The 23,833-nt window shown below is 38.0% G+C and overlaps 1 protein-coding gene across 4 annotated transcripts in view; it reads right to left on the bottom strand.

Moving 5' to 3' along the window:
- Positions 1–23,833, bottom strand: part of DIAPH3 (diaphanous related formin 3) — a 563,626-nt gene that overhangs the window by 225,294 nt on the left and 314,499 nt on the right. For all 4 annotated transcript variants that reach the window (XM_068984294.1, XM_068984295.1, XM_068984296.1 and 1 more), the window contains one exon: positions 10,591–10,720. In XM_068984294.1, coding sequence (XP_068840395.1) covers positions 10,591–10,720 — 130 coding nt within the window. The remainder of the gene's footprint in view (positions 1–10,590; positions 10,721–23,833) is intronic.

The following is a 23,833-nucleotide window of genomic DNA, read 5'->3' as shown; positions in this document are numbered from 1 at the left end:
AGATCCCATGGACAGCGGAGCCTGGTGGGCTATAGTCCATGGGGTCACAGAGGAGGGGAACATGACTTAGCAGCTAAACCACCACCACAACAACTCTATCCAGTGCCCCGAATTGCACCAGAGACAGAAGATATATTCAAAAAGCAACTCATCAAATACTGACTGAATGAATGGATCATATATGAGCTGCTGTCACCATTTTTTCTGTCACTCAAAATCAGTCTAAGACTTATTCTTTTCTGTTTGGTTGATTGTTTTCTGTTAGTCTAATCCTTATTAGTACAAGTGCCTAGGACAGTGTTTCCTAGGCAGTGAGAGTTCAATAAACATTTTGAAAAGAATCCTTTCAAAACACATCAAAAACTATTAATGAACACTATTTCTTTTTTCCGGAGAATATGTAGTTTGATAGACAGCTGCTGAGAAGCTGCCATCATGGTGACAGACATTTACATGCCACAAGGGTCTACAACTGATCAATTTTAAATCTCTGCTTCTGAGAAGAGAGCGGAAGGTTATCTAAGAAGACATTTTCTTCAGGTTTTCCTATAAAGCTGAATAAAATATTTTTGAATGTTTCTATTATTTCTATCATTTATGATCAGTATTAGTTCATATTTCCATATGGCATTTCTCAATAATCCTGGGCTAATAAACTTGATTTCACATAACATGCAAATACCTGCAGAAAAAAAGAACTATAAGTCGTTGAAGACCTGCTGGAGACTACCTGGTTTCAAAGGCTATTTAGTAGTAGAAACCTTTTTTTCAAAAGAAATCTTCCACCAAACTTCAAAATACGAAACAAAACTCTAGTGTCAGGCTGCAGCACAGAGGGGAAAGAGAATCCATTTTCCAAATTCCACTCCCTATGCTGATGTATCCAACTGGTGAAAATGCACTGGGCTATACATTAATGATTTGTGCAAATTCTTTATGTATGTCATTCTATAATTTTTAGAAAAGGACAAAAGTCTTTCAACAACATAAATCTACAAAATTCTTGGTCCTGTATGCTAAAGCTTGCATACATTTCAGGCAAGATGCAGCTGGAATCCATTCAAACAATTTTTGAGATTATATATTTAAATTATTAATACATTAGTCACAGAGATCCATGTTTACCTGCATCATTAATAACAGCATAGGAAGATATGTGTAAATAAGAAATAATCACTGAAAAGCAACAGCAACAACTACTACTACAAATGCAGAGAATATTTACACAGTGCTTACTAGGTGCTATATATAATTTTATAAATATTTACACACAGAAACCTATGGAGTCCTCACATCAAAGCTCTAAATTAAATACTAGTATCATCCCCGTTCAGACGTAAGAAAACAGGGCTCAGCGAGGATGAGAAATGGGCAGTTGGGAGTTTACACCCCAGCTGTCTAGTCTCAGAGTCTATGATGGTAACAACAGCCTCTCCCTTAATATAAGGCAGAACTATTCTGAAAGAGATGGGAATACCAGACCACCTGACCTGCCTCTTGAGAAATCTGTATGCAGGTCAGGAAGCAACAGTTAGAACTAGATATGGATCAACAGACTGGTTACAAATAGGAAAAAGGAGTATGTCAAGGCTATATATTGTCACCCTGCTTATTTAACTTATATGCAGAGTACATCATGAGAAACGCTGGGCTGGAAGAAGCACAAGCTGGAATCAAGATTGCCGGAAGAAATATCAATAACCTCAGATATGCAGATGACACTACCCTTATGGCAGAAAGTGAAGAGGAACTCAAAAGCCTCTTGATGAAAGTGAAAGAGGAGAGTGAAAAAGTTGGCTTAAAGCTCAACATTCAGAAAATGAAGATCATGGCATCTGGTTCCATCACTTCATAGGAAACAGATGGGGAAACAGTGTTAGACTTTATTTTTTAGGGCTCCAAAATCATTGCAGATGGTGACTGCAGCCATGAAATTAAAAGATGCTTACTCCTTGGAAGAAAAGTTATGACCAACTTAGACAGAATATTAAAAAGCAGAGACATTATTTTGCCAACAAAGGTCCGTCTAGTCAAGGCTATGGTTTTTCCTGTGCTCATGTATGGATGTGAGAGTTGGACTGTGAAGAAAACTGAGTGCTGAAGAACTGAAGAACTATGGTGTTGGAGAAGACTCTTGAAAGTCCCTTGGACTGCAAGGAGATCCAACCAGTCCATTCTGAAGGAGATCACCCTGGGATTTCTTTGGAAGGACTGACACTAAAGCTGAAACTCCAGTACTTTGGCCACCTCATGCAAAGAGTTGATTCATTGGAAAAGACTCTGATGCTGGGAGGGAATGGGGGCAGGAGGAGAAGGGGACGACAGAGGGTGAGATGGCTGAATGGCATCACCAACTTGATAGACATGAGTTTGAGTGAACTTCAGGAGTTGGTGATGGACAGGGAGGCCTGGCGTGCTGTGATTCAGGGGGTCACAAAAAGTCGGACACAACTGAGTGACTGAACTGAACTGATCATGTTTTTTATTTCACTCACTGAAGTCATTTATTAGAACTATTGCAATCATCACTACCTGTCAATAAAACCTCCTTAAACTCAGAGGCATGTTAATAAATTTCAGTTTTAATTGCTTCACAAGCTCATCAACAATAACCCTTAAATGCCCGAACATTTCACAACTTAATATAAATGTGTTCCATATATAAACCTAACAGTGTAGTTACCCTTATTTTATAATTAGTTTTTATAATTAATTTTAGTGTCATTTTATAATACTCAGAGATGATGGTGCTACCTCCATGCCCTTATGGGAGTGATGGCAAGGATGGCAGGATTCGGTTGAGTAGTGTCTCCCAAACTCCACATCTGCCCAGAACAGAATGTGACTTATTTTCCAACAGGATCTTTGTAAAGAATTAAAGATCTCAAGATGAAATCATCTTGGATCTTGGGTAGGACCTAAATCAAATGACTGGTGTCTTTGTAGTGAGAAGTGAGAATACAGGGGCACAGAGAAGAAAGCACTATGAAAACGGAGGGCAGAGCAACGCAAGACTTGCCAGCAACCACCAGCAGCTGAGAGAGAGGCACTGGATGGCTCCTCCCCAGAGGCTCCAGAAGAACCCAGTCCTACCAACACCTGTATTTCTGTATTCCTAAACAGCTAGGTACTAAATTTATGCTGTTTAAAGCGACCTGGAGTGTAGTGATAGCTCATGGCAGCCCTAGGAAACTAATACAACTACTAATTCAAGACTCTGCAAGCTGTATTAACAGTCTGGTTCTGGGAAGCAGTTAGCAGTTCTACCTTCAGCATCTTTTTAGCTCCACAACTCTTCACCCAGTTGGTTACATGTCAACCTTGTGAGTAATGAAATTCAGCAGCCAGCCATAACTGTATTTGCTCCATCCACTGCATAGGCGTCTTTATAGTACATAGATTTGTCATATTTAAGCTATCCTTCAGAACACCCTGGAGTTTTATCTACCTAGTTTGTAATTTCCCACTTCCTGTTGCAAAACAGAAGTGCAGTAAATACTGCTTTCCACCCGGAAGCCTAAGAAAGCTCCAAGACCTTGGCTGCCCCTGTTGCCCCTGTCCTGTTACTTGATGCTAGCTCTGGCTCATAGGTGATGCTGACAGAACTGTTCAAGTAGCTATTGCAAATCTGCAGGAGGACAAAAGTCTGAAAACACTGTAAACTGCTAGTTTCTCAAAAAAGATTAACACTGTATTGATGCCACTTTCAGTCCGCTAACCTCCAAAAAGATATAGAGGTCTTCCTGATGCAGTTTTCTCCTTCATCATCATCTATCAGCCCAAGCAGCAGCCAATTCAGGAAATGTTCCCGGCTCCATATCTCAGAAAGCAATCTTTAACTGCAAGTAGTTCCTTCATGCCAGTGTATTTCAATGTCAGTCTACAGAGTCCTTAATCCTTGTAGAGATTTTAGCCATATTCTTTCTATATTCCTTTCTGCTGCCTTCCAAAACGGTTTACATTTGTACTATAAAATAGTGTAATATTGACAACCTCACCTGCAAGTTGCCAATTTCAACTTTTGATGCCAAATTTACATAGATAGTCCGTGGAAATAAACAGGCAAGATTTAAGTAAAATGCTGCTCACCAAACAAGTTAAACCTATTGGTTCTTTACCAGTATACCATATTCCCAGTGCACTATAAATATTTTTCATAAATGCTGCAATTACCTTGTGAATGGTTCAGTTGTATTTCATCATACCCTTTTATGTTAAAAGTATTAACTTGTTGAATGTAAAATTATAAATGGCTCTTTTAGTAAGCATATGCAAACCTACATGTGAATTTCCTTTTTAAAATAAATTTATTTTTCATCATTTTTAGTTTGTAGTAATATTAAAATTGTTTTACAATTCCTGACTATACATATTAGATGGCTAGAGATGGTCAAAATAGATGGAGACATAACTAAACAGGAGTCACAGACTAGCTTTTTGACATAGCCTCTTACTCTCCATCTATATGTAGAATAATATTTTCACTATTTCCACATGCTAATAAAAAACAGGGTAAAACCATCTATTCATATCTCAATTTTGGAGAAGTGTCAATAGATAATTCAGAGTTCAACTAGTCTTTGTTGGCTACTTGCTTACAAGAAAAATTCAACTATTATATAGTAGCAAAACAGAGAGAGTGGTAAAGAAATATATGCAGATGTAGTGAACACAAGACATGTTGAAACAAAACTAAAACTTGTAAATTTAGCTCAATGTAAATGAATGCATTCTAAAATAAAATCCAGGAGATGTAAGAACACACTCTGAAAATTAAATGTAAACACTCATGAATGTATTTATTTAGAATGCCTCAATATTGCCGCATACATATACTAATTTATGTGTCATGCCTATTCAAGAAAGAATTGATGCATATTTATAATAATTATTTAAAATCATGTGATAATTCATGGTTTGTATAAGATCCTCTGCTATTCCTGAACTGATTACTAGTGAACACCCATCACTGTAGGTCTATAACTGTTTCTTCAAGTTATCTGAGAAAGTCAAAGATCATGCAGCATAGGCCACTCTGGGTTTCCTAGGGGACTCAGTGGTAAAGAATCCACCTACCAAGCAGGGGATGCAGGTTCAGTCCTTGGATCAGAAAGATCCCTTGGAGAAGGAAATGGCAACCCATTCCAGTATTCTTGTTGGGGAAATCCCATGTACAGAGAAGCCTGGTGGGCTACAGTCCATGGGGTCACAAAAGAGTCGGACACAACTTAGCAACTAAACAACAACACAAAATAGGCCATTTTAATGCCAAGAAACTAAGCAAGTTATTATATTAATTTGTAAGCTTGATTTCTCCTGAAGCACCTCTCCTTGGCTCGTACTCTCTCTCGTGCACTCACAGGGCTGGTCTTTGTATGCTCAGCCATGATGTCTCCTCTGCGTATTCAAATTGCCTTTTCTTATAAGGACACAAGTCAGACTGTATTAGCACCCACCCTGAGGGTCCCATTTTAACTTAATCACCAGTTTAAGGGCCCTATCTCCATAGGCAGTCACATTCTGAGGTACCAGGTTCAACATATGAAGAGGTTCAACATATGAAGGGCTCAAACATATGGTGACAGAATTCAGCCCATAACAATGTATTTTGTGCTCTTTATTGACAATTCAGTTAAAGCAATATCCTATATGGTTTTTTCTTTTAACTAAATTATATTATAAATGCCACCGCCCCCCCACTAATGTGTCCTGTCACATTATTTCATTGTATTGGTGGACATACACACTAATGTGTATATTCATAAAACTCTAGTATTTTACAGTTGATCTGAAATACCAAAATAATTATCCTGCAAAACTATGAGACACCAACGTTGGTCTTCATGACACAATGGTTCCAAAAATTATGTTAGCTGTGTTGTTACTTTTGTTGCACAATAAATATTTTTATATATTTACAATATACACTTAAGATATAAAATGAAGCTGAATTAATAACTAATACTGAATATCTAAAATATATATCCAACTTGCTAATACATTTTTAATTGTCATTTTTGGAAGTCTATAGCATAAAGAAGTTAATGGAAGACTTTGAAAATGCTTTCTGCTTGTTATAGCAGATGAATTGGAAATTTTCATATACTGTGCATTTCCAGGTGGCAGCCACCTGGAAATTAAGCGCTCTAAATGCTCACAGTAGGTGAATAAAAGACAAACATTCGGTATTTAGTAAGGCATTTATCATAAAATGTTGGAAAATCATGAGGAATTTAAAACCAGGAGATGTATTTGACTGACATATATTTGGGTCAGACCAAGGAATTACTAGCTAAAAGCAAACAAACAGTCTTGAAAGCAGAGAGGTCTATAAAATGGAGCAAACAAAAACTCAAATATAAAGCATCAAATGATGCTCGTGAAAGCTGAAAATGTAGAAATGGAAAAAGTTAAAAAAAGAAGAAACGGGCAATCATTAAACCCACTCTGGAAACACACTGAGTATTGCCCTCTCTCTGGAAGCTGCTTCCTTTCTCAGCAGTTCCAGGAATAGTGTTGAACACAGAGTAGTAGTCCTTAAATAGTGGTCTAAGACTTTCTGGAAAATCTAAAAATTTACCTGTAAACACAGACTGGAATACACAGACACTTAGGTGAGGCTCTCAGCAAGCACCAGGAAGAAGCAACAAAGGGAAAGGACATTTCCTGTAAGGTTCCTGACACAGGAGAGAGTGAGAGGCCTTTCCAGCACAGCAGCCACTCCCCACGGAAACTACCACGCATTCTCAGCTGAGGTGCTAAGGGCTGCAAAGAGACACGGAAACGAGAAAAAGGAAATCAGAAGAAAGTGGGCCAAGAAGGATTTTTTTAAGTAAATCAAATTTGGAGAGGAGACAGGAAGGGAGTCGTAATCAAGAGCCACATTTACAGCAAAGGGTGATCTATACACTGCAACATAGCTGGAGATTAAAAAGTAAGCTGCTGGATATACAAGTGTGGAGCTTAGAAGGAAGTCTAGAAAAAAATTTGTAAGTCATTAATTTAATGATTGTATTTAAGCCCTTGGGGACTAAAGAGATCACCTAAGGAGAAGCTACAGGGAGAAAAAAAGGGAAGGACTCAATATCAGACCAGTAATAACAGCACTGCTGAAAAGATGTATAGAAGAAGTCAAATATGTGAGAAGAAAAGGGAGGAGTCAGTTGGGACAGAAGTCAGAGGAGAGTAAGGTAACTGGAGCTACACCAAGACAGAACCACACCTTGGACCAGAAGCAAGATAGTCCACAGTTCCTGACACAGTAGTCACACAGCACGCGCTTGTGAAATGAATGAATAAGTGAGTTACAAAACACATTATCGTGGCATCTCGAGAATTCCAGGTTAACTATCTAGGGAAGAATGGAAATATCTGGAAGAGCTATAGTAGCAATAGTAGTAATAACAGTAGTGTTAGTTGCTCAGTCGTGTCCGACTCTACGACCCCATGGACTGTAGCCCGCCAGGCTCCTCTGTCCATGGAATGCTCCAGTTGGTATTAAGAGTGGGTTGTCATTCCCTTCTCCAGAGGATCTTCCTACCCAGGGATCAAACCCAGGTCTCCTGCATTGCAGGCAGATTCTTTACCACCTGAGCCACCAGGGAAGAGCTATAATACCCTAAAAAGACATGGGTTCAACAAGGTGAAATTGTAAATTTACCTTGGTATTATTTTAATACATTTCAAAATCCCCAAAGTTTGGTCATATTTTCTAATCATTAGTAAAATATCATTCCAATTTAATGATGAAATTATTGTGAAATAATCAGTAACACCATCATGGATTAGAGTTCATTAATTTCAACTGTTTAGACCAGGGGAAAATGTATCCAAACCTTAGAAATCCATAAAGGAAAGAAATATTACAATGGTATACAGAAATACAATAATGACCCAAAATATTTTCACTGAAATACAACAGAAAAGCTGTAAGCCATTATCTTTTAGCAGAGAAGCAGCCCTAATGAAGTAGATTCTTGAAAATTGTCATACGGGTAAGCTCATTAGTTGTAATGAAAGTTCTCCCTGCTGATCCAGGAGTACCTAATGGCCAGGATTTGTTGTGTCTCAAAAACAAAGATACTTTTTAATTCATGTGATAGCTCATTGAGGAGACTTTTAATCTGGAAACTTTCAAATGATGATATAAAATACCAGAGCATGAAAACTTTCAAAAAAAAAAAAAATAGACTCATTTCATCTAAAACATTATATTTGTTCCTCTAAAATCTCATCCATTAATAAGGTAATACAATCATGAAAAGAAATTAGGCGCAACAATCACCTACACTATAAAAAAATTTTCTCAGTGATGGCTTTTCTATTTCAAATATGAAGTCGGCTGCTCCCCGTGAAACTCGTTCACGGTATCTGCTGACCCATACACATATGCATGCCTCTACTTTAACAGATGGAAACTAAATCCTCCAAGGCCCCAGAATGCTCCCACAGAAACACCGAAAGAGAAAGCAGAAGAATCTCATTACCAAGTTACAACTCTGTGAGCAAGCCCTTATGAAAGTTAAACATTTTTCAAAAGCAAAATATAATATTTATACTGGATTTTTACCTCAGTCAAATGAGTCAAAATAGATAAATGATATTTTGAAAGCTTAATTCATGGCAAAAACTGTTAGAAAATAAGTTTACTGTAAAAAATACACCTGAGAACTCACATGGTGGCACAGTGGACAAGTATCAGCCTGTCAATGCAGGGGACACAGGCTCGAATCTGTTCTGGGAAAGTTCCACGTGCCTCAGGGGCAATGAAGCCTGCACACCTAGAGCCTGTGTTCCACATCACGAGAAGGCACCTCAGGGAGAGGCCCACACACTGAGACCAGGAGCAGTCCCAGCCTGCCACAACTAGAGAAAGCCTAGGTGCAGCGAAGGAGACCCAGCACAACCCCAATAAAGATGTAAGCAAAAACTTTATTTTTAAAAAAGGAGATCTGAAAGAGAAGCATATTTCAGCTGACTGTTCAGTTTTAGAACTAGTAGAAAGGATGGTGAAGTGATCAGAAATCCAAGCTGTTATTATCAGAAAAGGCCCACACTGATTTAATTCTTTTTAAAGACCTAATGCTGGTATAAAAAGCTGTTATAATAACTACTCAACCATCTTTTCCACAGAAAAAGAAATTCCTCCATACTTCAAGGCACTTGGTAACACTTTTTCCTCTGTTACTTATCAAGCTTAACGTTCATCAAGAAAACCCACTTTCAATTCTTTTTCATCCTGTATACTCAAATTTTATTCCAAAATTTCAGAAAATTCTTTTTAAGAACATTATCATCCTTGAATTAATGAACTTAATCACTGAAAAGCTATTTTGAGTATCAGTGAGTCAATTTTAATGTTTTTCTTTTCTTCTCTGTGCTCTTTTGCTCAATCTCACATTGATTATTATGAGAAAATTATTTGGATTATTTTCCCTTCTTAAATTCTTAAAACATTTACACTTAGACATACAGACATTATCTTCTTATGCCAAGAACATTTTATGGAAGCACAAGTGCAAACTAAGGAATAATCCAATGTCATTAGAACATTAGACTACAAGAGAGAAAAGTTTAAAAATTTACTTTATGTCTTAAAAAAACAGATTAATTGTTTCCAACTTTTTTTTTTTTTGCAACAGCTGTACGCGATACACACTTGAAAGAAATATATATCTCAGGAAAACATGTGAAAGAATTTCTCATGCAGTCACATGCCTCTCTGCAAAATAAGTGCTACAAAACCCACTTTATAGAAGAAATAGTTTCATAGGAGTATAAAATGAAACAAGTGATTTTTAAAAGAAATATTCACTATAATGCAGGAAAAAAGTATTCTTCTTTAAGTTGATAAATAACCAGTGGCCTACACATAAAGAATGCAGATATTCTCCCAGTCCAAATGAAGTATCACCCAAAATATATATCCATGCATTTGTATATATTCATACACATGTGTATTCATAAATTCATTTTTTGAGTCAAGTTTTTCCCCACAGAACTGATTTGATATACAACCTAGATTCTTCAGATGATCAAAAAATTGCCTAAGTCATATTCAAGGCAAATATAAATATCAATAAGGCCTATTCTTTCTCTGAACCTTTCTATAACCAGACATAAATCCACAGTGGGGATAAGGAGGTTAGAACCTGGGGCTTTAGGGAGGAGTGACTGGAATCTCTGGCAGTTTGGTACCTGCCAGGAGCAAAGGAAGCATACTCAGATGGAGATTCAGAATTCAGGCAAAGGGGACGCTGCCTACAGGCGCTTGGCTCAGATTCACACTCATCCCAGGTGTCTGGGAGTGACACCCATGCAGGCCACAGGGCGGGGCGCAGCAGAGCTGGGCTGCAAGTGTTCACGAGCTCCCAGCTTCTGAACAGAGGGTCTCATTACCCAAACAAACTAAACTCACAGCTGCAGAAATGACAATTTATAAAGTAAATGTTCTGTAACTTTCTAATTTTAAAATGATGCATTCAGTATGAAAACACTGTGACAGAGGCAAGTATGTTCAAATAAAAGGCATTATTTTCTATACCAACTTAAGACCCAGAATATGAAAATATTTTCTATAAAAGCACAAACCTTTGCTAGCTTTGTCCAAATGTCCCAAATCATCCACAAAATTCAGGATATCAGGATGCTTTTCTTCACATATTTCCACAAGAAAATGAAGAAGTGTTATTTTCTGATCTGCTGATTTTGTGTCCTTTAGCTAAACAGAATGAGAGGGAGAAAAAAATATAGAGAATCAAAAATATTTTGATAGTCTTTTTATTTAAATAATGTTAATCCTGTTTTTTTATAGATAAGAAATAAATCAGTTCTAAAACTAGTTAATGCTCTTTTTGAAAGCCAATGTTTAAACACTTGAAAAGCTACTTATCATATATTGTTCTTTGGTCTAAATCATTAATATCTCCCGTAAAGAAGGAACAAGCTTAATTCAATCTAGTATGCAATATTTCTTTGGGGGAAAATATATGGTAAAATGCTCAGGAAAACAGGACAACCTAACAATCTATATAATATTAGCACTTAAAGCAGCCTCACACACTTGTTCATCTTTTCATTTGGCACATATTTATAGAATGCCTGCTAGATACTACAGGAGTTGGAGATGGAACAACAAACAAGTCATTCCTCAGGAAGCCGTTTAGTGTAAAAAAAAGGAAAATATGTATTTCTTCCTATGTGATGAAGAGTATGGTAAAAATAATCACACAGTGTGCCTAGGAGGACAGGGTACCTGAACTGAACAGCAGCAGACAGGAAGTGGCACGCGGCACAGAAGCAAAGCCAAAACCTCAAAGGCACAGAATCAGAGCATTTGAATAAGACGGAAGATGAGGAAGAAAGTGGCACTTGAGAGGAGTCGAAGTGACTCCAGAATTAAAGTGTATGTTGGGAGGAGAGGGAAGTAGAGAGAGTAGAAAGAAGTCTGAGAAGGAAAAAGCCAGAAAATTAAAAGAAAGGCAGACCATTCTGTGGATAAAGAATTCTGATCCCTAAGAACTTGGGAGGTTTTTAAGTAGATGAGAGATAATCAGGCGTACATTTTAGAAAGATCCTTCTAGCACAATGTGGATAAAAGATTAGAGCAAGGGTAAGCACAGAGCACGAAGAATGATTTTTAAAGCTGCAGTAATAATCCAGGCAGTGAAAGAAAACAGACTGCACTGCAGTAACGCCTTTGGCATGAGCTAAGGGGACAAGGTGGGCACGGACCCGCACGTGACGCCATTCACCAAAGCTGAACAGGGAGGGCGAGGAGAAACGCCTGGGCAGGGCAGAGGGAAAGGACTGCTTCAGTTTGGGACAAGGGAGCTTGAAGCTTCTGAGTAACATCTAAGTGCAGACGTTGGGAAATGATTGAGATGTATGTAAGTGTAGCACAATCTTTCATTATATTTCATTTCTTAACCTATTTTTCATTATAGCTGACTAAGATTTTCAGGCATGTTTTTCCTAATCATTTGTAAATATGAAATTTAAAAATTATACATACACTGTATATCTGCTTCTGTACTCCATGGACATCTAGGCTTTACACAAAAAGAATGTAAGACAGGAAAGACAATTTTGCTCCCTAAGAATCAACTTTTTATCCCTTGAGGGTGATAAACTGTAGAGAATACTTAGTTAGAATTTAGAGGACTGAACTATTCTAGGAGTACCAGTTTGTGAGCTCTTGGTCTCCAAAGCTAAAGAAACACAAATAAGTATATAAAATAAAAGAAAGGAGAACAGGGACTTGAAGAGACGACCAGGATGGACTGACCCTAAACCAAAGGGACCAGGCTACAAACCAGGTATAAACAGCGGTCAGCGTGGGTTTTGTCAGTGGTGAGGGCACGGGGTACCGAGAGTGAAGAAGCAAATACACAACCTGGTAGTGTTCCCTATGAATGAGTAATGAACGAGATCAGATAAATACATGGCAGGAAAAAATCAGGATTCAATTTAGAGCTAGTGAGATTCCTGCTATACGTAACTGCACAGTCCTACTTACTTGCTTCCCTTTCAATAATTTCCTACTTTAATATATATTAAATCTATGGTTTTTCCAGTAGTCATGTATGGATGTGAGAGTTGGACTATAAAGAAAGCTGAGCACCAAAGAATTGATGCTTTTGAACTGTGGTGTTGTCTTGAGAGTCCCTTGGACTGCAAGGAGACCAAACCAGTCAGCCCTAAAGGAAATCAGTCCTGAATATTCATTGGAAGGACTGATGCTGAAGCTGAAACTCCAGTACTTTGGCCACCTGATGCGAAGAGCTGACTCACTAGAAAAGACCTTGATGCTGGTAAAGGCTGAAGGCGGGAGGAGAAGGGGACAAGAGAGGATAAGATGGATGGATGGCATCACTGACTCAATAACATGAGCTTGAGCAAACTCTGGGAGTTGGTGATGGGCAGGGAAGCCTGGCACTGGATGGCATCATTGTCTCAACGGACATGAAAGTGAAAGTGTTAGTCACTTAGTTGTGTGAAATTATTTGTGACCCCATGGACTATAGCCCACCAGGCTCCTCTGTCCATGGAATTCTCCAGGCAAGAACACTGGAACAGCTTGCCATTCCCTTCTCCAGAGGATCTTCCCAATCCAGGATCGAACCCGAGTCTCCTGCACTGGAGGAGGAGTCTTTACAATCTGAGTACCCAGGGAAGCCCCCGATGGACACGAGTTTGAGCAAATTCCAGGAGAGAGTGAAGGACAGGGAAGGCAGGTGTGCTGTAGTCCACAGGGTCTCAAAGAGCTGAACACGACGGAGTGACTGAACACAAAAAATATACGTATATAAGTATACATACACACACAGATATATACATATATCCATATGTATTTTTTCAAACTATATGTCAATAAATATTTTATCACTATCAAAAAAATATCAAATGAAAGTTACTATCCAATTGTGGCAGAAAGAGATATTCTGGGACATCACAAACACAAACATACACAATGTACTGATGCAAAAACTATCGTGTCCCTGGAAATACAGAGCTACTCAAACACAGATGCAATCTTCACATGGCTTTCACATGATTACTCCTACGATAGGTTCAAATGCTACACAGGCCTCTGCAAACCAAATGTGCAAACCAAAAGAATGGTTCCTGGCATTTAAAAAACTAACGGATACAAACAGAGTCTACTACATGATACCTTCTAAAAGGCATATAAAAGACAACATCCACCTGTTTCAAAATACTGTTCCTCAAAAACTGCCTCTGATCACTAACCAGACCGATGGCCACTAACGTGTGAATGACCTGCTAAAAGATAACACTAAAACTGGCCTTTAACTAGTTACGTTGCCTTGGGCAAGATATTAGAACTCAGATGCACACAAGATATTAGACCTCAAAATGAGAATATCGAACTGGAAAGGAAAAGGAAATTCTAAATTTATCTTCCACTTCAAAAATATTAAATATACATTATAGTGGATGTAAGAGTTAATAGATATTGTAAAATCTGTCTTAAAAAATACAAAGAAACCTATTTGCAATCTCAGTTCAGAAGTTATTTTTGCATGCTTGAGTCAGAATCTTTCAGTCTCAACTTTCTTATAAACTGAGAATATTAATATAATTTATAAAAGTTACCTTTCACCTCTACAATTTCATACATAATATTAGTTTTAATGGATAAGGCTAGAGTAAAAGTATCAAACTCTCACAAATACAACAGTTTTCCCCAGTACAACAAAGAGTCAGTATAAAAAACTATCATTTCTTTTTGTTTTTGGTTCACTGGAGAAGTGGAGAGTTCTGATAAAACGTGGTCCACTGGAGAAGGGAATGGAAAACCATGGAAAATGGAGAACCCCATGAACAGTATGAAAAGGCAAAAACATAGGACATTGACAGATGAACTCCCAAGGTCGATAGGTGCCCAGTATTCTTTAGAGTGGATAAATACCTACAGAAAGAATGAAGAGATTGAGCCCAAGTGGAAATGACACCCTACTGGGGTTGTACCTGGTGGTAAAACTAAAGTCTGATGCTGTTAAGAACAATAGGGCACAGGACCCTGAAAGTTAGGTCTATGAAACAAGGTAAATTGGATGTCGTAAAACAGATGGCAAGAGTGAACACTGATATTTTAGGAATCAGTGAACTAAAATGGACAGGAATGGGAGAATTTAAATCAGATGATCATTACATCAACAACTGTGGGCAATAATCCCTTAGAAGAGATGGAGAGCCCTCACAGCCAAAAAAACAAGTCCAAAATGCAGTACTTGGGTACAATCTCAAAAATGACTGGATGACCTCAGTTTGGTTCCAAGACAAACCATTAAATATCACAGTAAATCAAGTTTCTTCCCAACCTTTAAAGCTGAAGAAGCTAAAGCTGAATGATTCTAAGATGACCTAAAGACCTCCTAGAATTAACACAGAAAAACAAGTGTCTTTATCCTCATTCAGTTCAGTTCAGTCACTCAGCCATGTCCGACTCTTTGCGACCCCATGAATCACAGCACGCCAGGCCTCCCTGTCCATCACCAACTCCCAGAGTTCACTCAGAGTTGCGTCCATCGAGTCAGTGATGCCATCCAGCCATCTCATCCTCTGTCGTCCCCTTCTCCTCCTGCCCCCAATCCCTCCCAGCATCAAAGTCTTTTCCAATGAGTCAACTCTTCGCATGAGGTGGCCAAAGTACTGGAGTTTCAGCTTTACCATCATTCCTTCCAAAGAAATCCCAGGGCTGATCTCCTTCAGAATGGACTGGTTGGATCTCCTTGCAGTCCAAGGGACTCTAGGGGATGGGAATGCAAACGTAGGAAGTCAAGAAACACCTGGAGTAACAGGCAAATTTGGCCTTAGAGTACAGAATGAAGCAGGGCAAAAGCTAACAGTTTTGCCAAGAGAATGCACTGGTCATAGCAAACACCCTCTTCCAACAACACAAGATGTCTACACATGAACATCACCAGATGGTCAACACCAAAATCAGGCTGATTATATTCTTTGCAGTCGAAGATGGAGAACCTCTATACAGTCAGCAGAAACACGACTGGGAGCTGACTGTGGCTCAGATCATGAACTCCTTATTGCCAAATTCAGACTTAAATTGAAGAAAGTGGGGAAAACCACTGAACCATTCAGGTATGACTACACAGTGGAAGTGACAAATAGATTCAAGGGACTAGATCTATTAGAGAGTGCCTGAAGAACTATGGATGGAGGTTCCTAGCACTGTACAGGAGGTGATGACCAAAACCATCCCCAAGAAAAAGAAATAGAAGAAGGCAAAGAGGCCTTACAAATGACTGAGAAAAGAAGAGAAGTGAAAAGCAAAGAAAGAAAGAAAAAGATATAACCATCTGAATGCAGATTTCCAGAGAACAGCAAGGACAGATAAGAAAACCTTCTTAAGTGAAGAGTGCAAAGAAATAGACAGAAACAAAAGAATGGGAAAGACTAGAGATCTCTTTAAGGAAATGAGAGATACTAAGGGAACATTTTATACAAAGACAGGCACAATAAAGGACAAAATGGCAAGGACCTAACAGAAGCAGGAGAGATTAAGAAAAGGTGGCGAGAAAACAGAGAAGAACTGTACGAAACAGCTCTTAATGACCCAGTTAACCACAGTGATGTGGTCACTCACCTGGATCAGACATGCTGGAGTGTGAACTCAAGTGGGCCTTAGGAAAAGTTATTACAAACAAAAGCTAGTGGAGGTGATGGGATTTCAGTTGAGCTATTGCAAACCCTAAAAGATGATGCTGTGAAAGTGATGCGCTTGTTATGCCAGCAAATTTTGAAAACTCAGCAGTGGCCACAAGACAGGAAAAGGTCAGTTTTCTTTCCAATCCCAAAGAAAGACAATGCCAAAGAATGCTCAAACTACCATACAACTGCACTCATTTCACATGCCAGCAAGATTATGTTCAAAATACTTCAAGCTAGGCTTCAGAAGACATGAACGGACAACTTCCCGATGTACAAGCTGGATTTAAAAAAGGCAGAGAAATCAGAGATCAGAGTACCAACATATGCTGGATCATCGAAAAAGGAAGGAAATACAAAAAAATCTACTACTGCTTCATCGACTATGCTAAAGCCTTTGACTGTGTGGATCACAACTGTAGAATATGCTTAAGATATGGGAATACTAGACCACCTTACCTGGCTCCTGAGGATCCCGAATGCAGAAGAAGAAGCAACTGTTAGAACCAGACATGGAACAATGGACTGGTTTAAAATTGGAAAAGGATTAAGTCAAGGCTGTATGTCACCCTGCTTGTTTAACTTCTATAGAGAGTACATCATGTGAATGGCTGGGCTGGATGAATCACATGTTGGAATCATGTTTGACAGGAGAATGAAGGTGAAAATGCTTGCTTAAAACTGAATATTCAAAAAAATAAGATTATGGCATCTGGTTCTATTACTTCATGGCAAACAGATGGGGAAAATGTGGAAACGGTGTCAGATTTCATTTTCTTGGAACTGAAATTAAATGCGGACAGTGATTGCAGCCATGAAATTAAAAGATGCCTGCTCCTTGGAAGAATAGCTATGACAATCCTAGACAGAGTATTAAAAAGCAAAGACATTTTTAATACCTTTGCCAACAAAGGTCCGTATAGTCAAAGTTATGGTTTTTCCAGTAGTCATGTACAGATGTGAGAGTTGGACCATAAACAAAGCTGAGTGCCAAAAAATTGATGCTTTTGAACTGTGTGTTGGAGAAGACTCTTGAGATCCCTTGGACAGCAAGGAGATTAAAATAGTCAGTCCTATAGGAAATCCGTCCTGAATATACATCGGAAGGACTGACGCTAAAGCTGAAGCTCCAATACTCTGGCCACCTGGTGTGAAGAGCTAACTCATTGGAAAAGACCCTGATGCTGGGAAAGATTGAAGGCAGGAGGAGAAGGGGACAACAGAGGATGAGGTGGTTGGATGGCATCACCAACTTGATGGACAAGAGTTTGAGCATACTCAGGGAGATAGTGATGGACAGGGAAGCCTGGCATGTGATGGGGTCACAAAGAGTCGAACACAACTTAGCAACTGAACAACAATACTGAATTCTTCCATTTCCCTACGTCCTTCTTTAAAGCAATGGCAGGAGAGTACTACTTTCTATGAACTGCCAGCTCTTGACTATCACCAGTGTACTGCCTTCCTCATGCTCCATTCATGTGAATCCAGACACATGGTCTGTGTGGAATGCTGATTAAAACAAGCACCTCCAAAGAGCTTTCTAGCTCTATTTGTGATACAACTAAATGGCCAGCTATTTTGAAGGCTGAAATATATCAAGAAATGTCTATGATCCAATAATAAGCAACTGGATTATTTTGATCTTTCCACAAACTGATAAGATTTCAGAATTAGAATTCTGGTACATACTATAGGTTATGGCATCTACAAATTTAATAAATGTTAAGGATGATAATAAATGTTAAACAGAGATTCAAATATTTAGAGACAATCATAAAGACAACACACTAACTGAGGGAGGAGGGTTCTATCCTGGTTGTATTGTTGACATCAGCAGGTGAGCAACTCACATACAGGTCACCATGAATCATTTGAAAATATACTCACTGAATAATAAATGATCTCCCATTCCTCCAAAATCTATATTTAACAATTAAGAGACTTTTTAAAAAAAAGCTCAAATTCCAAAATAGATTTGAAAATATATCTAATAAAGGGTAAGAAGTTAAGACACACAGAGAGTGACACTTTGTAACTAATGCATGAACTTAATAAACTATTAGTTGCTCTAAATTCCAGGACAGAGATTCTTCATTCAGTTCCTAACATTCTCAGGAAAAGTTCCACAATGCTGAGAAGGTATTCTTACTGTCTCAATTACTCTATTCCCTTCCTTCCTTCCCCCAAATCACTTAAAGAAAAAGAAATCAAAAAACAAAAATATCCTTCAAGAGAGCACGTGAAAATGTATGAAAGCACAACAAAATACATTTATCACAGTCTTCACTTAACGTGATCAATTTTCTTTTACCTTTTGATAAACATTAAAAACAAAAAGGGCACACTCTATTTCTACTAATTACCCATCATACATAATCAGCAATTGAGCTAGAACAAGGAAAGCTTGAGAGATGATGCTAATTTTGTTAAAGAGAAAAATACAACTTGAACATAGTCTTTCCCTTGGAAAGAAAATAAAGCTAAAATATCTGCTTTAAAATGTTATTCTTAAGTTTAAGAAATATGCTTTATTTAAATTGTCACTAACATTGCTTGACAGGATTCCTTTGGTATCACTGTCAAGAAATTATCTTACTGATGAGTAATCATTACTGTTAAGGAGAATTTCTTGTTTATATATTGCTTCCTAAAGGTACATTTAATGTGCTGTAGATGTCAAACAAAAAGATGGATGGAGTTTCTTCAACCGCTCTGTTCATTCCAAACAAAATAATGTTAAAAGGAGATCCTGTAATAAATCATGGCCTGGTTCTCAGTTGCGATAGAACGCCTTTGTAGCTACAATGCAAGGTTTTGGAATATTTTTAAGGTATTAGCACATATTTGGATGACATTTAAAGAACATTTCATTGTTTTAGTCACAAGGAAGAAAATACCCAAAATTAAAACAAAACATCTTCTTGGTAATTTTCAGAATACAAAGAACTACAACCCCTTATACTCCAGATAATGAAACTTTTATCTTAAGAATAGTGTCAGATGTGGAACTGTTTCTCATTATATATGTTCCTGTACTCTAATTACATTATCAAGATGGCACTTACCCTTTAGATGTTGTAGACAATGCTGAACACCAGGAAAATGAAAGAATTATGAGGGTCTGTAATGACTCCGCAAACATTCTAGAAGACCCTACCTTGTGAACAATATGAACACCGAGGACAACAGCAGCCACTCTTGTTTGTGTGGCACTTACTAGGAGACAGGACTAGCCAAATGCTGTAACACCAGTTAAGTGCTTACAACACACAACATCCCTCAGAGGAAGCAGCGGGTGTTATACTCACTATAAAGAGAGCAAGAGAGACGGGAAAGATCACACAGCACATCCCAGAACACACAGCTAATATGCGATAGAGCCAAGATTTATTTGAACCCACTTCTATGTGAATCCAAAGCTTTTAGCCACTATAAAATACAGCTCCTCTACAAAATATTTAATCTAGATTACAGTCCACAGGGTTGCGAAGAGTTGGACACAAATCAGCGACTAAGCACACACACACACACACACACACACAATGCATCAAAAAGAATCAAGATTCTCAAAAACACAGTGGTTAAAAATAGTAAGACAATAAAAGAATGCTAATGAATGCAACTTAAAATACTGCAACTCTATAACATGTTAATTCTAGCCTGGAAAGCATCTATACCTCTACCTTGTAATCTCTTCTAGTTCTGAAAACATGGCATTCTTTCTACTGATCTATCTATAAAATTAAAAAAATGGTACCTGGATTTTACCTCAAATGCAAAAGTGAAAAAAGTGAAACTGTTAGTCACTCAGACATGTCTAACTTTTTAAGACCATATGGATTTTACCCTACCAGGCTCCTCTTCCATGGAACTCACCAGGCAAAATTACTGGAGTGGGTAGCCATTCCCTTCTCCATGGATCTTTGCAACTCAGGGTTTCAACTAGTGCATTCTGCATTGCAGGCAGATTCTTTACCATCTGAGCCACCAGGAAAGCTCGAAGCCTTTCCATATTGCTAATAGGATCAGTGCTGACAAAATATGATACAAACATGTTTGAATGAAACTATAAAGTTTCATCTTTGAGAGATCTAGCCAAGTATATTTACTAACATCATATTCCATATTAAATCACCTATGAATGAAGTCCTTAGTATATCTTTGAAACAACACCTCTATATGTAATTTACATGTACCCACATGTAAATGGGTATCTGAATATGAACTGCCAATGAATATATCAGCTCAGTTCAGTTGCTCAGTCATGTCCGACTCTTTGCGACCCCATGAATCGCAGCACACCAGGCCTCCCTGTCCATCACCAACTCCCAGAGTTCACTCAGACTCACGTCCATCGAGTCCGTGATGCCATCCAGCCATCTCATCCTCTGTCGTCCCCTTCTCCTCCTGCCCCTAATCCCTCCCAGAATCAGAGTCTTTTCCAATGAGTCAACTCTTCTCATGAGGTGGCCAAAGTACTGGAGTTTCAGCTTTAGCATCATTCCTTCCAAAGAAATCCCAGGGCTGATCTCCTTCAGAATGGACTGGTTGGATCTCCTTGAAGTCCAAGGGACTCTCAAGACTCTTCTCCAACACCACAGTTCTTTGGCTCAGCCTTCTTCACAGTCCAACACTCACATCCATACATGACCATGGGAAAAACCATAGCCTTGACTAGACGGACCTTTGTTAGCAAAGTAATCTCTCTGCTTTTGAATATGTTATCTAGGTTGGTCATAACTTTTCTTCCAAGTAGTAAGCGTCTTTTAATTTCATGGTTGCAATCACCATCTGCAGTGATTTTGGAGCCCTAAAAAATAAACTCTGACACTGTTTCCACTGTTTCCCCATCTATTTGCCATCAAGTGATGGGACCGGATGCCATGATCTTCGTTTTCTAAATGTTGAGCTTTAAGTCAACTTTTTCACTCTCCTATTTCACTTTCATCAAGAGGCTTTTTAGTTTCTCTTCACTTTCTGCCATAAGGGTGGTATCATCTGCATATCTGAGCTTATTGATATTTCTCCCGGCAATCTTGATTTCAGCTTATGCTTCTTCCAGCCCAACGTTTCTCATGATGTACTCTGCATATAAGTTAAATAAGCAGGATGACTATACAGTTTTGACGTCCTCTTTTTCCTATTTGGAACCAGTCTGTTGTTCCATGTCCAGATCTAACTGTTGCTTTCTGATCTGCATATAGGTTTCTCAAGAGGCAGGTCAGGTGATCTGGTATTCCATCTCTTGAAGAATTTTCCCCAGTTTCTTGTAATCCACACAGTCAAAGGCTTTGGCATAGTCAATAAAGCAGAAATAGATGTTTTTCTGGAACTCTCTTGCCTTTTCGATGATCCAGCGGATGTTGGCAATTTGATCTCTGGTTCCTCTGCCTTTTCTAAAACCAGCTTCAACATCTGGAAGTTCACGGTCCACGTTATTGCCTGGCTTGAAGAATTTTGAGCATTACTTTACTAGCATGTGAGATGAGTGCAATTGTGCAGTAGTTTGAGCATTCTTTGGCATTGCCTTTCTTTGGGATTGGAATGAAAACTGACCTTTTCCAGTCCTGTGGCCACTGCTGAGTTTTCAAAATTTGCTGGCATATTGAGTGCAGCACTTTCATAGCATCATCTTTCAAGATTTGAAATAGCTCAACTGGAATTCCATCACCTCCACTAGCTTTGTTCGTAGTGATGCTTTCCAAGGCCCACTGACTTCACATTCCAGGATATCTGGCTCTAGGTGAGTGATCACACCATTGTGATTATCTTGGTCCTGAAGATTTTTTTTGTACAGTTCTTCTGTGTATTCTTGCCACCTCTTCTTAAGATCTTCTACTTCTGTTAGGTCCATACCATTTCTGGCCTTTATCGATCCCATCTTTCAATGAAATATTCCCTTGGTATCTTCAATTTTCTTGAAGAGATCTCTAGTCTTTCCCATTCTATTGTTTCCCTCTATTTCTTTGCACTGATTGCTGAGAAAGGCTTTCTTATCTCTTCTTGCTATTCTTTGGAACTCTGCATTCAGATGCTTGCATCTTTCCTTTTCTCCTTTGCTTTTCACTTCTCTTCTTTTCACAGCTATTTGTAAGGCCTCCCCAGACAGCCATTTTGCTTTTTTGCAAAGAAATGAGTATATCATAATTGCTCAGATATGAAGTTCAAAAAGTTAATGTCTAGGTACAAAATTAGTAGGGAAACCAACTACAATTATAGAATGAACTATTCCCTAATATGTTTAAATACATATTTAAAAAACAATCACTGTGTTCATTACACTTTTCAAAAATACTGTGTATCTCTCCAAAATAAATGGAAATTTAAAATCTTAACATAAACAAGATGCTTTGCATCATATGCCACTGCCACAACCATTAACACATGTAACAAAACTTTCATAATAATCTTAAAGATAGGTAGTGATAAACTATATTAAGTTAAATAGTTATTAGATAAATTTATGGGCATTCACATATAAAAATAACTTACACCAATGGTTGGTTTTCATTTTTAAATGATAAGAATTAAAACTTTAAATAAGGAAGAGAATGCTTTCAATAATGTCAATTTCTATAATTAAACTAAATTTTTGCCATACTCTCACAGACACACTATCTCTTAATTCTGTTTTAAACATATTTCTATTGGATTTTAGTGAGCATGAAAACCATTTTTGCATTTTAGTAAAATTTTATCTTGTTGGACTATCATATTGTTCATTATTCAATTTACACTATCCCCTTATTCCCCAAGTGATTCTAAACAGATCTGTGTACTTTAGTTAACATAAGTAGATCAAATACATTAATTTTAAATGGGTTTTATCATGATTAATTTAATTAACAGACTTTATATTTTATAGCAGTTTCAGCTTTAAGACAAATTGAGCAAAACATACAGATTTTCCATATACTCTCTCCTCCACACATACAAATTCCTTTATCAATAACATTTTCCAATAGTGTGATACATTTGTTAAATTGCATGTACCAATATTAATATTATTGATACATTATTATTAAGAATGAACGAAACTTTATTTTGGAGTTCACTGTCTGTTAAAGTTGTATGGGTTTTGCCAAATGCATAATGTCATATATCTACCATTACAGAGTCACAGGGAATAGCTTCATCAGCCTAAAAAATTTCCTGTCCCCACCTATTCATCCCTTCCTTCTTTCCCCTCCCACAAAGCCCCTACGGACTGCTGACCTTTTTACTATCGCCATAATTTTGTCTTTTCCAGAATGTCAGAGTTGGGGATAAGAGTAGTAGGCTTTTCAGATTTAGTTCTTTTATTAATATTATATATTTATCCATGTCTTCTCCTGGTTAAGAGAATACTTTCTTTCAGATTTATTTCTTTAATTTTCATTTTTTGGAAATAAAGCCTGTCACTGTTTCCACTTTTTCCATATCTTTCTGCCATGAAGTGATGGGACTGGATGCCATGATCTTAAGTTTTCTGAATGCCAGCGTTTTCACTTTTCTCTTTTACCCTCATCAAGAGGCTCTTTAGTTCTTCTTCACTTTCTGTCATTAGTGTCATCTGCATATATGAGGTTATTTATATTTCTCCCGGCAATCTTGATTCCAGTTGTGCTTCCTCCAGCCCAGCGTTTCTCATGATGTACTC

The sequence above is a fragment of the Capricornis sumatraensis genome, chromosome 12 (genome assembly GCF_032405125.1).
Source record: "Capricornis sumatraensis isolate serow.1 chromosome 12, serow.2, whole genome shotgun sequence".
NCBI lineage: Eukaryota > Metazoa > Chordata > Mammalia > Artiodactyla > Bovidae > Capricornis > Capricornis sumatraensis.
Note: the sequence above shows the minus strand (reverse complement) of the source record. Positions and strands in the feature narration are given on the sequence as shown.